The 15,289-nt window shown below is 43.1% G+C and overlaps 1 protein-coding gene across 2 annotated transcripts in view; it reads left to right on the top strand.

Annotated features, from left to right (window-relative positions):
* The first annotated feature begins 2,601 nt into the window (after positions 1 to 2,601).
* LOC133381741 (zinc finger protein OZF-like) overlaps positions 2,602 to 15,289 on the top strand; it is a 38,693-nt gene continuing 26,005 nt past the window's right edge. For both annotated transcript variants that reach the window (XM_061621141.1, XM_061621140.1), the window contains exon 1: positions 2,602 to 2,715. In XM_061621141.1, the coding sequence (XP_061477125.1) occupies positions 2,686 to 2,715 (30 nt within the window). In that variant the 5' untranslated portion in view covers positions 2,602 to 2,685. The remainder of the gene's footprint in view (positions 2,716 to 15,289) is intronic.

Raw genomic sequence — 15,289 nt, 5'->3', positions numbered from 1 at the left:
TTCTTCGCACGGTTCCATTTTAAAATTCGTTATATCTCCCAAGCACAGAATAAGTGGGCTGATGCCCTCTCGAGGAAGCCAGAATTTCTGAGGGATCCCACCCGAAGACCGTTACAGTACATAATCCCTCCCGAGCAGGGAGTAGTAGGGGCCTGCCAAGATTCTTGGGAAGCTGAAGTGCGTGATGCGCAACAACAGGATCCTTTCGTGCAGGAGCAGCGGATCGAAGACGGCGCGTCACCCCAGGCAGAACAGAAGGACCTTATCTGGAAGGATGGCATACTGCACCATCAGGAAGCTGTTTATGTGCCCCCCGGAGAACTGCAAGGGAGAGTACTATGTCAGTGCCATGACGCCCCCACGGCAGGCCACTTTGGGGTTTTTAAGACCATTCAAGCTGTCACTCGGGACTTCTGGTGGCCCAAGGTGAAGAAGGACGTAGAGTATTACGTTCGCTCTTGCCCCACTTGCATGAGGGCTAAACATGCCACCGGGAAGCCACCGGGGCTACTGGAACCCCTCCCTACCCCAGGAGGACCTTGGCGAATGATTACTATGGATTTTATAACAGACCTTCCACCTTCGCAGGGGAAAACCACAGTTTTGGTGGTCGTTGATGCCTTCTCGAAAATGGCTCACTTCATTCCGTGCACAGGGCTCCCAAGTGCTCAAGACACTGCCAAGTTGTACGTGCAAAATGTGTATCGGCTGCACGGTCTGCCAGACAGCCTGGTTTCCGATCGGGGCACACAATTCACCTTGGGTTTTTGGCAAGCGTTGTGGAAGTTGCTGCAAAGTGAGTTGAGACTGTCGTCCGCCCATCATCCCCAAATGGATGGGCAGTCCAAGAGGGTCAACACAGTGTTGCAACAATATTTACATTGTTTTGTGGGATATCAGCAGGACAACTGGATGTCCTACCTGCATTTAGCAGAATTTGCCTATAATAATGCTGTGCATTCGCACACGCAACAGACTCCTTTCTTCGCCAATTTTGGCTACCACCCCTGAGCCTTCCCTGCCCCAAAGGACAGTCTCTCAGTCCCAGCTGCTGAGGATTACTTGCAGGAACTCCACGCTATGCAACAGCTACTCCAAGAGCAACTAGAACAGGCCAAAGCGGATTACAAATGCGCAGCTGACCAGCATCGGAGAGAGGGGGACCTCATACGAGTGGGAGACCAGGTCTGGATCTCTACACATTTCCTAGCTATGCCTGGCCGGTGTCGTAAACTGCAGGATCGGCGTGTAGGGCCCTTTGAGGTGGAGGCTCAGATTAACCCCGTGGCTTACAGACTAAAATTGCCACCCACCTTCAAGATGCACCCAGTCTTCCACAGGGCATTGTTGACCAAGGACGCTGCCCCCGACCCTCACCGTCCACGAGTGGAGCCCGCGCCGCCGTTGTTGGTGGAGGGGGAGGAGGAATACGAAGTAGAACAGATTTTGGACTTGCGAAAACGCCGAGGGCATCTTCAGTACCTGATTCATTGGAAGGGGTACGATCCAACTGAACGTTCCTGGGAAACGGAGGAGAATGTGTACGCTCCGACTTTGGTGAGAGAATTCCATGAGGCTTATCCAGAGAAACCTAGACCTCAGGGGTGGGAAGGGTTAAAGCATGGAGGGGGGGATGATGTTGCGCTGCAGCCAACTCAGAAGGGACAGGAAGGGGGGAGGCATGAGTTTCAGGCACCTCCGCAGCCAGAAGAAGCAGAGTTGGGGATTGTTGTGTCTGAGCAGGATCGTGCGGGAGGGGGGCAGCCTACTCTCCAGCCAGTTCCCATGAGTAACGCCCTTTCTGAGGAGCTGAGCGCACTGCCCCCAGTTGATGCAGAGGACTTGTGGGGGGAAGCTTCAGAGTCAGTGCCAGCTCCTCCTTTACCAAGCAGTTCCCAGGAGGATTCCAGTGTGGCACCGCCCCATGACCTCGAGCCCGTTGCTCGGGAGCAGGTGTCTTCAGATGAGCTGTTGGATGCACGTCCCCTGTCTCCTCGTTTCCGTCGCTGCCAGAAACGGACAGGGCAAAGACAGGAATTACGAAGGAGTCAGAGATACGTTCAAAAACAATTCCTATATAAGCCTGCCGCTCCCAGTGGGGGTTGTTGAGTCAACTTCCTTCACACACTGCAGAGCATGTCTAGAGTATAGTTAGGGACTCTAGTGAGTTAGCGTAGGGTCTCCTATGAAGCACAATGCCTTTGATGTATCCATTACTCTAATAAAACGAGATTTACTTGCACACACACTCCAGCCCAGAGCTTGGAAAAGTTACTTTTTTTGAACTACAACTCCCATCAGCCCCAGCCAGAATGGCCACTGGATTGGGCTGATGGGAGTTGTAGTTCAAAAAAGTAACTTTTCCAAGCTCTGCTCCAGCCTAATTCTTTCGGCTCTGAACGGGACAGCGCAGAAGAAATACTTCTTTCAGTTTCACTCTCTCTCCCCTTCCAGTTACTTGGAGGAAGCAGGGGAAGTCTGCTCCTGTGATTGGTGGGCAACAGACATGTGACTCACACTGGCCTTCTGCTGAGCTTGAATCTGTGTGAGGAACCCAGAGACAGAGGGGGGGGGGAAGTCTGCTCCTGTGATTGGTGGGCAACAGACATGTGACTCACACTGGCCTTCTGCTGAGCTTGCTCTGTGTGAGGAAGCAAGAGAGAGAAAGAGAGAAAATGGCGGAAAATGGAGGGAGAAAGCAGCAGCAGATGGGAGGTGAGTGGGAAAGAGTTAAAAAAATGGGGGGGGGGACTTTCTTTCTGTTGTTCTCCAGTCCTGTTTTAAAGCAATTAGGCAGGGCTTACTTAGGTATTACAGTTTTTTATTATGTAGGAAACTAATACTGATTTGTTTAAAATTAATACTGATTTTTTGCAATGACCAATTGGTTTGACAATAAACTATTATATGGGCTGTATGTATTTATACATCTGCAGTGTGTGTGTGTAGTCTTTCCAACACCACTGTGAGGTAGGGTTGGAAACCAAGGCAGCTCACAACAAGAAATAAAGCCATTTAAAATCCAGTAACCATAAAGCAAGAATAAACAGTTGGAAAACAGCCTAAAGAGGCATGATTCTGAATTTTGGGTTGGGTGAATGAAGTTTATTTATTTATTATTTGATTTATATCCTGCCCTTCCTCCCAGTAGGACCCCAGGGCGGCAAACAAAAGCACTAAAAACACTTTAAAACATCATAAAAAACAGACTTTAAAATCTATTAAAACAACTTTGAAAACATTTTTAAAAAGGTTTAAAAATATATTTTTTTAAAAAAAGAAAAGACTTAAAACATATTAAAAACCAATTCCAACACAGACTCAGACTGGGATAAGGTCTCAGCTTAAAAGGCTTGTTGAAAGAACAAGTTCGTTATCACTTGAGGCTGTAGTTCTCTGCACACTTCCCAGTTTAGTAAGCCCCATTGAATACATTAGGACTTACTTCTGAGTAAACAAACATTGGATTGCACTATAAATATCTTTACAGATTGTGTAATTAATAAACATATTTGATAGTCATGTTTATATAAATATTTCTTCATACTGCATCCTAATAAGTATTTGATTTCACACTATGGTTATAGTTGATTTTTTCTCTACATTTTAAGTGTGCCCTTCTTTCTGGGGGTGGTCATGGTTCTCCATTGTTTTCATCCTGAGGGGAGGATAGACTGAGAGATGGTGAGTAGCACATGGTCACCCAGTATACTTTATAGCTCATTTCCATTTTGAAAAATTAATTAAAACGATTTACATGCAGGCAAAGTTGATTAAGTAGATCAACACATTTAAAGCACATCCAACTCACATTTAAAGCCCATGACTTCGCCTAAAGAATCCTGGGAAGTGTAGTTTCCCCCTCACAGTTATAGTTCTCACCACCCTTAACAAATGAAAATTCCTATGATTCTGTGGTGGGATTCATGTGCTTCAAATGGGTGTTGAATGTGCTATAAATAAATGGTGTGGATCTGCCCTAGGTATGATGTGCATTCAAGAGTGAATTGCAAAGAAAATTTTTAAAAGATACTTTTTTAAACGGGAGGGTTGTAGCTCATCATTAGTGTCATGCCCCTGAGCCCCTCAAGGCACCAGAAGTCATGCTTCAGACCCAATTCCCACCCTTAGGGTAATTGTTCTGGAAACCAAATATCAAATTCCTCCTTGCCAAGGCTGTGTAAACTAACACCAACCCTGCAAGGTAGAAAGTAGGCTACCACCACCCCTTACTGGTTCCACTCAGAGCTAGGGGAACTCTGAGCCCAGAAAATAGGTAAACCAAGGTCCTATAAGACAAGAGCCAAAATTACACTCCTTGTCAGGAAGCCTCTGGTAAAACCCCACAAATTAGAATTAAGCTTTTACTCCTTTTCCCTCCTTGGTAGTTGCATAGCTGAGTTGGTCAAGGTGCTGGATTCAGAACCACCCTTCCCCTCAATGAACACACCAGGTTAAATAGAAGTAGCTTTATTCAAAATATAAGTGCACATTAAAATATAGCAGCAAGTAATCCTTTAAGACCATACACCCAAACAGGGGTTTAGGTACATCTAAGAGAATTCATTCACACAACAAGAAAATAACAACCTATCTAACCTTCTCTACTTACACATGAGGTAGTTGGTTGCAGTGGCGTCTCTCCTAAGAGAAATTGGCATCAGTCACAAAGCGATGGAACTCTGCTTAGGTTGCCTCCCATAGGCACCAGTCAGAAGGAACCTTTCAGAACCTTCCTGAGGGAACAAAGACTATGGGTCCCCAGCCTTATACTTAAGGAAAAAGAATCCCAACGGTCCAAGTTTAATTAACCAATCAGGAGTTTTCTGATGTAATCCCTTTCTAGATGTTTCTCGACTTTTGCACACCTTCCAGGCCCCCCTCCCAAATGGTGTTTCAGACTTCCCAGGCCAGGATGGCCTTGAGTGTCAGGCTCTTGTTAATCAGCACAGATAGCCAGATGCTTCTGTTTAGGCTTCCCTTAACCGTCTTCAGCTGGAAACCGAAACTTAACATTTTTTTACTCTTGCAGAGGCCTGTTTTTCTAACGGTTGGAACTCCCAGAGTTCTTTGCTGGAACCAAGATGTTACATATAATTTTTAATAACTCATGAACATATACAGGTTCATGACAGTTAGGGCATATGCTTTGCATGCAAGGTCCAAAATTCAATTCCTGGAAAAGACTATTGCCTGGAATCCTGGAGAGCCAATGCTAGTCCATGTCATGAGTACTGAGTTAAATGGTACGAAATGGCCTGAGTCAGTATAAGGCAGATTCCTTGGTTCCTAAAAGTGGGAAGAGACTCAAGGGCCACAGTGACTCCAACATTTATTGATGTATTTTTATTTACAACATTTATATACCGCTTTAGTGTAAAAAATCTCAAAGGTGTTTACAGAAAGAATTAAAACAATAAAATTATTGGCAAAAGCGTTAAGGACAGATATTTTAAAAAGTTCAAAATAATAAAACCAACAATGAGTTAAAAACAGATTTAAAAACACAATAGCTTCTACATGCCTGGAGAGGCTTGCCTCAAGAAAACTGATTTTAGCAGGTGCTGAAAAGAGGCGTCTGCCTAATGTCAATAAGCAGGGAGTTCCAAAGCGTAGGCGCTGCCACTTTACAGGACTGATTTCTTACAAGGGCAGAACAAGTACTATGTGGCACCCATAACATGGAAAGCACAGCTTGAACTTGGCCTGGTAGCAAATCAGCAACCAATGCCGATTTCAGAGCAGGGGTGTAATGTGCTGATAGGATCTCACTCATGTCAGCAATTGTGCTGCAGCATTCTGCGTTAACTGAAGTCCCCAGGTCAGGTTGTGCTGCATGGGGATTTCTGTGACCTTGGCTGACTGTCTGCCAGGATTTTTTTAGTTTTGGTTTTTGGTTATGAATCCTGACTGGTTGTGGGATGCAGAGTTTTCTGCCTTATTCATAGGAATCTTGTTGTGGTTGGTATGGTATTGCATTTAGGAAAGTGTTACTGGCTTTTGTGGTGTTGTTTTTTCTATTTGCATTTCACTTATCTTTAACCTCACTCAGTTACAGCCATAGAAGCAACAGCAGTGGTTCCATGTGCTCAGGACAACCCCCTTAAACCCACTGGTGGTGCACCTTGTTGGTTGCATGACAGTTTGCCCAATAGTGGTAAAAGAGAATTCATATATTTGGAAGTGTGGCTGCAACTGTTGTTCCCAAGCTGCTGCGTATGAAAGAAGACCAAACCATGTGTGTTTTTTCTCTGTCCATTATTGCTCACTGGAATTGGGTTGGCTGTCAAAGTGAGTTTATAGCAGTCCACAAGGTAGACAGAAAGGGTAGAGAAACTTCTTACTCATATTCTTTTCTCAGACCTCTTTCTGAAGGGTCAAATCTGTTAAGAATTTTGGAGCAGCCATGTTAAAAGATACGGGCAGGGCACTGCAGGCAGGGGGTTGCCAACCCTGTTTGGATATGGATGTCTTTGCAGAGGATCCATAGTTAAGGTTTACCAACATCACAATCCATGCTATAGCTACTCAGAAGTAAGTCTTGTTGAGTTCTGTGGTGCTTAGTCCCTTAGTAAGTGTGTTTAGAATTGCTGCCTTTGGGGACATCCATCTTTACTCCTGAGTGTTCCCATCTAACATCTCCACAACACTAGGCTCCTTTCTTCCTACAATGGCCTTCTGGTGACTGGCCTGGGGGCACTTAAACCCTTCTTGCTGAAAGCAAATGAGCTAGATTAAATGTTCCCTACCCGGGCTTCATATTTTAGCTAAGATTTCTGTCTTAATTTTCAATCAGAAAAAAAAAAAAATTTCATTGTATGCTCTACACAACTGTGATTGATGCTTAATGTATCATGCTTAATGGCAGCACTAGGGCCCATCCCTGTGACATCACTCAGGCGCACCCCCTGACATCACTCAGGAGTACTTCCTCTGGCCCACCCCTGAAATTTCAGGGTTTGGGATGCTTCTGACCTGGCAACCCTAATTCCTGCCTTCCATTGTTCTTAGCCAATGAGAGACACCACAGTTGTCCTGGAAAAATGAAGAATTTTAGTCTGCTTGCCTGCTGCATCTGCAGAATCTAGCAGGTTAGAAAACTGCACATGCCCACTTGATCAACACATGCAGCTGCTCCACTTTCTGGTTGAGTCAGCAAGGAGAAGCAGCTTTCATCTCAGTTGCCTGTTTCTCAGGATATGTGTCTGAAGTGGCGAATGCAATGGGAGGGTCTGCCTGTCATCATGGAGGATGGAATAAAAGGGTTTGATTCCACCAAACACTCCCTCCCCTGAACAGATACAAGACATAAAAGCAAACCTCTCTGTAGAAAAGGCAGTGATACTAGCATTTGCATTTTCAGCCCTGCACCCACCTTGTTAAATGGTGCTTACTCCTAAGTGAAGTTGCATTGGAATGCTGCCTCACTCACCCTGTTGCCTGACAGAGCCTCTGTTCAGCAATTCAGAAAAGGCTAAAAAGTATTTTTTGATACATACCCTTCTTCAAAATGACTGGCAGGCATCTCTCCACCAAAGACCACCCTACTTCCATCTCCCCAGGGATGGATATGTGTGTGTGTGTGTGCATGTATACCTACATGCATGTGTATATATATACATACACACAGAGGCGCTCCCTCTCGCAATGCATATATTCAATGCAGTGGGGGGGTGTAATCTTCCCCCCCTTAAGGAATGGAACAGCTACCCTGTATAATGCTACCACAGCTTGCCAGGTCTCTAGAATTCACTGCATTTTTATTTTCTTTTTTAATAAAGGTGCCATCACCCAGGTCTCCATCATGTTCCAGCCTTTATCATAGAAGGCTGCATTTCCCCTCTCTCTGATCGGATATGTGAGAATCGGTGTACTAAAGACACTTATTACATGCCCAGACATGCTCCTTTTAGATGATGATTGACAGAGCTGATAATATTGAAATCTTGATTTCTATTTGCGTTAAAAGATGTATGATTTTTATAGTGCTGCATTGACTTGTTTTATGTTTGTTGTGTTTTTATTATGTTTTTACAATGATTGTGCATTTTTATTGTTTTTATGTTTGTAAGCTGCCCTGAACTCCGTTTTTAACAGTGGAAAGGCAGGATATATATCCTCTTAATAAATAAATATTCCATAATAGGCATTTAAGGTTGAAAATGAAGGATTTTTTTAAATCTTCAAATCCTCCCCCAGTTTTTGGTGGTAATTGCTAGGCACAAAACAAAACTGGACAATGCAACTTTTAATATGATTAATTTGCCTAATCAGGACATTATTTGCATACTATGCAAATTATGCAACTAATTTATCATTTGCATAATATGCAAATCAGCCTGCCCGGATTTGTAGAATTGGAATAAGCAGCCCTACATGTGACTCACACTGGCCTTCTGGTCAGCGTTGCTCTTCCCCCGTGCTCTGTGTAAGGAAGCATGAGGGAGGAAATGGACAGCCAGACAGTTAGGAGAGAGAGAAAGAGAAAAATGGATGGTGGAGGGAGAAAGGCACAGGGCAAGGATGACGGAGAAGGCAGCAGCAGAATGGAGGTGAGTGACGGTGATGTGTGTGTGTGTTCCCATCCCTGCTGTCTCCCGCAGCCTGCTCTTTCCGCTGGCTCAATCGCCCTGCCACCCCCACCCCCTATCCTTAAATGGGTTTATAAATGACAAAAGCTCAAATACTTTTTGTTTGCAGTGTGTGTGGCTGTTTGACCTGTGCTCATAACATTGTTGTAGTTATTTTGAGATTGTATGAGACTCTTTGTTTGTAACACTTTAATCCTGAATTTAGCTCTTGGATCTTAAATCTCTCTCTCTCTCTCTCTCTCTCACTCTCTCTCTCTCTCACACACACACACACCATTAGTATATGCATAGTGGAGCAGTGGGGAGGGGTGGATATAGTGATGGAGAATGCATAGGTTGGGTTAGGTTTTATTATTATTGTTGAGATTTTTAATATTTTAATGTATTTGTATGTTTTTATTTTGTACATCGCCCAGAGTGGCTGGACAGCCAGCCAGATGGGCGACTAATAAATTTAATAAATAAATAAATAAATAGGTTACAGCAGCCATGTTACAGCAACCCTGCAAAGTAGCCTAGTATGGCTGTACAGATATTGGGGGGGGGGCCCCGAGAGGGAGTTGTGTATGACAACCCTGAAGTGTAGTCCAGTGTTGTTCAGTCTCTTGGTTTTGTGCTTTTTCTTTTTTGAAAAGAACTTTTAAATTGACTGTAGCAGCAGATTGATTTCTTTAATTTATTAAATTTATATCCCACCATTCCTCCTAGAAGGAGCCCAGGGCGGCAATGGGTGGAGGGATCATTGCTTTCCCACTCATGGGAGAAAAGTAGAGGCTTCTGGTGTTTGGGTTGATGCTGGTGGTATAAATCCTTAAATGGGTTTATAAATGACAAACGCTCAAATGCTTTTTGTTTGAAGTGTGTGTGGCTGTTTGACCTGTGCTCATAACATTGCTGTAGTTATTTTGAGATTTGATGCGACTCTTTGTTTTCAACACTTTAATCTTGAATTTAGCTCTTGGTTGTTTAATCTTAAATCTCTTTCACTCACTCACTGTCTGAAATTAGTCCTGTGTTGGCCGTTGTGTTGGCTACTGCTTTCCACTTTTGTGAAAGCCTTTGCTGTATAGGGAAGAGGCATTTTCCTTTTCATCTTTTGCAGAGAACAGAAGGTCATCATTAAACATTTGCAGGGGCATCAAATATTTGCAGTTAGTGTAATACCATATTACACTAATGAGGTGGCCAAGTGGTTTTTCTGTTTCTGACCAGTAGTGCAGTAGCAAATTAAAAAGTGCAGGGTCTCTTCATGATAGTCACAGCCATGCCCCTCCTCCTTTTTTGCTGCTGCATTGAGAATAAGATCCTTTTTAATGCCTTCTCCTATAATAGACGTCCCTAGCTCAGTATTGACTGACAAGATTTCAGATAAGGATCTCTCCCAGCCCTAATTGGAGATGCTGGGTATTGAATGTGGGGACTTTAGCATGCAAAGCATGTTCTCTGCCACTAAGCCATGACCCTCTTGTAAAGGTAAAGGCATTCTTGATGGTAGTATAACATTTAAAATACACTGCTGAACTATTTCTGTTACTGCTGGTGCTAATTTGCACAGGATCCCATCTCTTACCTCCTGGATTAAAAAGCAGGGAAAATCACTAATAGGCAAAAAACCTTGCGGTTTAAGAGTGTACCTATAGCCCACAGCTATTTCTATCAAACTTTAAAAAGCAGGGAAATTGGGCAGCTATAGTGAATGCACCAGGGGACCAGGAGACCTGAACTCCTCTCTGAGATATTGTACGGCCCTACAAATTGGTCAAAATGCAAACACCATTTGGGTTGGTCTTTCACAGTCCAATCCACTTCCTGTGTAGCTTGGAAGAATTTGGTAACATGCCTCTGAGCATATGGTGAGTGGTGGCAACACCTGCAATCAGCCCAAATAACAGAAATAAGACATGTGCTGTGCTGATCTTGTTTTAGCAGGGAGGAAGCAACATTATTCAGACAGTTGATATAGTTCAGATGGTCACTTTGAATATGTCTGATTTCCTTTGCAATTTTAGTGAAGTTTCCTATAGGAAATCATTTTCTTTTGTTTCTATTTCTGCGAATATGTGAAGTACAGCAACACTTTGCAAAATTTACACTAAAAAAACTCCAAACATAATAATGGCACTGACTTCTGCAGAATAGTCTCCAGTGGACCTCAGGAGTGTCTCAGTTTGCACAAGATAAAACAGTGGGAGGTGAAATATATTCTAGCAAAATGCTAGGTGTGCTCTATGTTTTTAATTGACCGTGCCTACCTTGCCTTAAATGAAGTGGTTTAAACATAGAAGGCTGAAAACATGCATCCTCTTTTTCCCAACAGCTAGAGTCACTCCTGAAGTAGCAACATATTGGAATCAGTCTGATTTTTCATCAAACTACAGTTTCAGATTCAACTGTTAAAGCACCCAAAATAGAAATAGAAATTAACCTCCAATTTGAAACACGAAAGGATGTCTTCACCATCATATGACACTGACCACTAAAAAGGCTTTGAAATTAATAAAAATAAATTTGACACAGATTTCTGGGATGAATAATGAGGAAAATAAAATGTTCTAGTTTAGATTCTCTGTAGAAACATTAGTAACACAGAAAAGAAGCAAAGTAAGAAGAACACCAACAAACATACACAAATATAATTATCTTTGGAGATGGCAGGTGTTGCCACCACTCACCATATGCTCAGAGGCACATGTTACCAAATTCTTCCAAGCTTGGAATTGAACTGTGAAAGATCAACCCAAATGGTGTTCGCATTTTGACCAATTTGTAGGGCAGTACAATATCTCAGAGAGGAGTTCAGGTCTCCTGCTCCCCGGTGCATTCACTAGCTGCCCAATTTCCCTGCTTTTTAAAGTTTGATAGAAATAGCTGTGGGCTATAGGTACATCCTTAAACCACAAGGTTTTTTGCCTATTAGTGAATATACATATGTGCACACTTATATAATAGTGTACATTGTTTCTCATCTTCTGGAGGAGGAGGCCAGACATCTTGAGTTAGATTCCAACCTATTATTAGTTGCAGGCAGAAGTAAGGGCAGCTAGTTAAGATTAACGTCACCGGAGTGTGTTTACCAGCTCAAGTGTGTCTTCATACAATGAGCAAAAATGTGGGCATCCGTGGTCGAATTGGATGATCTCGAAGGAGGGGGGAAATCAAGTTCCACAGACATTTTCAATTTGCTAATTTTAACAAGCTTCGAGACGTACAAACTTGTCATGACACCCTTCAAGGACCAAATATGAAAGCGCAGATGGAAGTGGGACATCCCTGTCTTAGGGTCAGGGCAGAATCAAATCAACAGATGTTTCTCTTTTGCGAACTGGATTTCGTGTTCATCCCAAAGTGAAGAAAATGTACTTTTTAACAGTTGTGTTTTTTTTAATTAGATTTTAAATGTTTATATACAGAAAGACCAAAAAAAGCCACTACAATAAACAGAAAGAAAGAAATGTACAATAAGCGATTGTGTTCCAGTGTATATGGGGAGGGGGTCATGGGACTGGAAAGGCTTTGAGGCAAAGGGCTGGTCCCTCCGGGCAGAAGGACATGCAGCTCAGTCTGCACAGAAAGACTGCTCAGAAAAAGGAGCTAGCTGAACTCAGCAGCATTATAAGGCCAGATTTGGACCATTGCTTTGCTTATTGTGAAGATTAATACTCCGTTCAATCAAAAATTTCTCAAGGGGCTAAACACGCAACAGGTAATAAACGCACCTCCAACTTTCTTAAGTGTGGGTGTGCATGCACAGGTGGCAAATTCCTAACTCCCCCCCCCAGGCATCTTTCACGGGCTGGCAGAGCCACCTATCCGTCAATCACCTGGTGTCATGACTTCAGGTGATAGATACCTGACAAGGTTCAAAGGCGGACACTGACCAACCTCCTTTGGAGACACGCTTTCAGCACCAAGCAGCTGGCTGGAGGCTAAAGGGAGTCCCTCTGAGGTCTCTTCAGGGGCCAAAAAACTGAGCATTTTTTCCCCTGCCACAGAGGAAGCTGTTTGGATTCTTCCTGCTGTGATGGTGCTTCTGCTTCGGACGTCTTGTAAGGACGGATCTTTTTCCCAAGTTTTCTCTGCCCCATAAGATTGGACCTTGTTACTGCCTCATTTCTGTTTTTGGGGTGCTGTTTTTATGTTTGGACGCCGCTTAGAGATTGTAACCATTAAGCAGCCTAGAAATGCTTTTAATTAAACAAACGTAGGTGGGATCAGGCCAGGAGTTCCACCCACCCCACCCCCAATTGCAGAGCTCCAAGATGGCAGAAAGAGGAATTGAGTCCCAGATGCATTGCACTTGCCTAAGCTTGCGTTTGCATGCACTAGTTTGGACTTGTGGGGGAGGGGTTGTTATTCTCTATTACCGGCACGTCCTGCTTTTAATTCGCAAACATCTCCAGTCAACCACTTGGCTATGGCGCCAGATATTCGAACACTGCGGTCCCAGGATATACTGCTTTAATCTCTGATTCCCAAATAAACAATACAACTTTTCAACTGCAAAAGACCACGGCCTATAAGGCATCAGTGAATTTTGACGATAAACAACTGCAATCTTCCATTTTTTTGGATAAGAACATTGATGATTTAATATTTAAATTCCCCAACTTTTCTGTTGATATCCAAAGTGAGATCACTGATAATTTACAGAACCTTTTCTTAACTCTCCAGAATAAGCTTCCCATCTCTAATCCTGAGGTGGTTGTTGCTGATACTATGTTGACTATCTCCCCAGCACTTCCTCCCTCAACCATGGAACTTGTAGATGCAGAATACGCTAAGTCTATGACTCCAGTCGCTGAGGCATCTCAATCTCAATGCTGAACCATTGAGCAATGGCGGCCTAATATTTATGGATCCCCTTTAGCATCAAATGGATCCAAGAATGAACAGGCCAATAATATGATCGTCACTCCTATATCAACAATTTTAGGGCAAGGAAAATATAATCGATCAAACACTCCTCATCACTTTAAGAGCTTTTGTTCATCACTTTGCCTAGTAACTTCTACTCGAGTCTCACAAAGAACCGAAAACTCCGTCTTGAACATACCAATACATATGAACTATTCAATGTTACTTTTTAATGCGAGATCAGTAAATAACAAGACGGCTTTCATCTATGATTTGATTAAAGATGAATGCGCTGATTTCGCATGTATAACCGAAACTTGGCTTGAAGACTCAGGTGGAGCTAATCTAAACAGCCTCTGCCCCCCGGGATACTCTGCTCTTCACCAACCGAGACTTGACAATCGAGGGGGGGGGGTGTAGCCTTTATTTATCACGAAACCATCTTGTTATCCAGATTACCTTACAAAAATTATCCAGGTTTTGAACTCCTTGGTCTAAAGCTTGGTCATCAGGATCCTATTGTAATTTTATTAATTTATCGTCCTCCTCACTCCCCAACTGATTCAATGTTGGAACTATTTGATTTAATCTCAGGACTGATGTTGGAATCTCCAAAACTTTTAATATTGGGAGATTTCAACATTCATGTGGACTCCCCTTCTCTTCGATCAGTACAAGATTTCTTGACTATGATGTCCACTCTGGGGTTACAACAATTAGTACAGGCCTCAACTCACACTGCAGGCCATACCCTTGATTTCATTTTTCAATCACACCTAGACTTAAACGATTTTCGTATAGATAACATTACGATCTCTCCACTATTATGGTCTGATCATCATCTGATTCGATTTAAATTATCAGCATAATTTTCATCTCCCAGGACTACGCCCCCTACTAAACTATACCGCCCCAAAAGATTATTAGACCCTGATACGTTCATAGCCAAGCTTAAGAAGTATACAAGCCCCTCTACGGGAGTGCACATTGATATTTTGACTAACTCGTGGAACAATATGATGACTGAGATAGTGGATGCAATAGCTCCTCTCCGTCCACTGAAAACAACCAGACCTAAATCCGCCCCTTGGTTTTTGAGTGATCTTTTGAAAATAAAACGTTCTTATCGATGTCTAGAAAGGCGTTGGCAAAAGACAAAAAGTCCATCTGATCGAATACATGCAAAGAAATTTGCCAATTTCTACGCCTCGGCTAGATTGACAGCCCAAAGACGCTTTTATTCGACAGCAATTGCCTCAGCGGGAAACCAACCAAAAGAACTTTATCGCATAGTAAATGGTCTTCTGCATCCGCCTCAATCTGCTTCCCACCCAGTTTATTCCCAGGTCTGTTGCCAGGAATTTGCCACATTCTTTGAGGCAAAGGTCGAACAGATCCGATCTACCTTAGATCATACTGAGGTGACAGACGCAAATATCGTCATATCAGAAACGGTCTGCCCTTCCATCTTTTCCACATTCCAACCTTTTCTTCCGGATGACATCCCTCAGTTTCTCAGTAGAATGAATCCAACTACCTGTTTACTTGATCCATGCCCCTCCTGGCTTATAAAAACATCAAAAGCTGAATTGGCAAATTGGCTTAGTATAATTGTTAATTTTTCTTTACAACAAGGCCGCTTACCTGAATGCCTGAAAGAAGCTATTGTTATACCACTATTAAAAAAACCCTCTCTTGATCCCACAGTGCTTAATAATTTTCGCCCGGTGTCAAACTTGCCTTTCCTGAGTAAAGTCATCGAAAGAGTCGTAGCTACACAGTTACAAACATTCATCGACACCATCGACCGCTACGACTCCTTACAATCAGGTTTCAGGTCAAAT

The sequence above is a fragment of the Rhineura floridana genome, chromosome 3, assembly GCF_030035675.1.
Source record: "Rhineura floridana isolate rRhiFlo1 chromosome 3, rRhiFlo1.hap2, whole genome shotgun sequence".
Lineage (NCBI taxonomy): Eukaryota > Metazoa > Chordata > Lepidosauria > Squamata > Rhineuridae > Rhineura > Rhineura floridana.
This window is presented reverse-complemented; position numbering and strand designations above follow the sequence as displayed.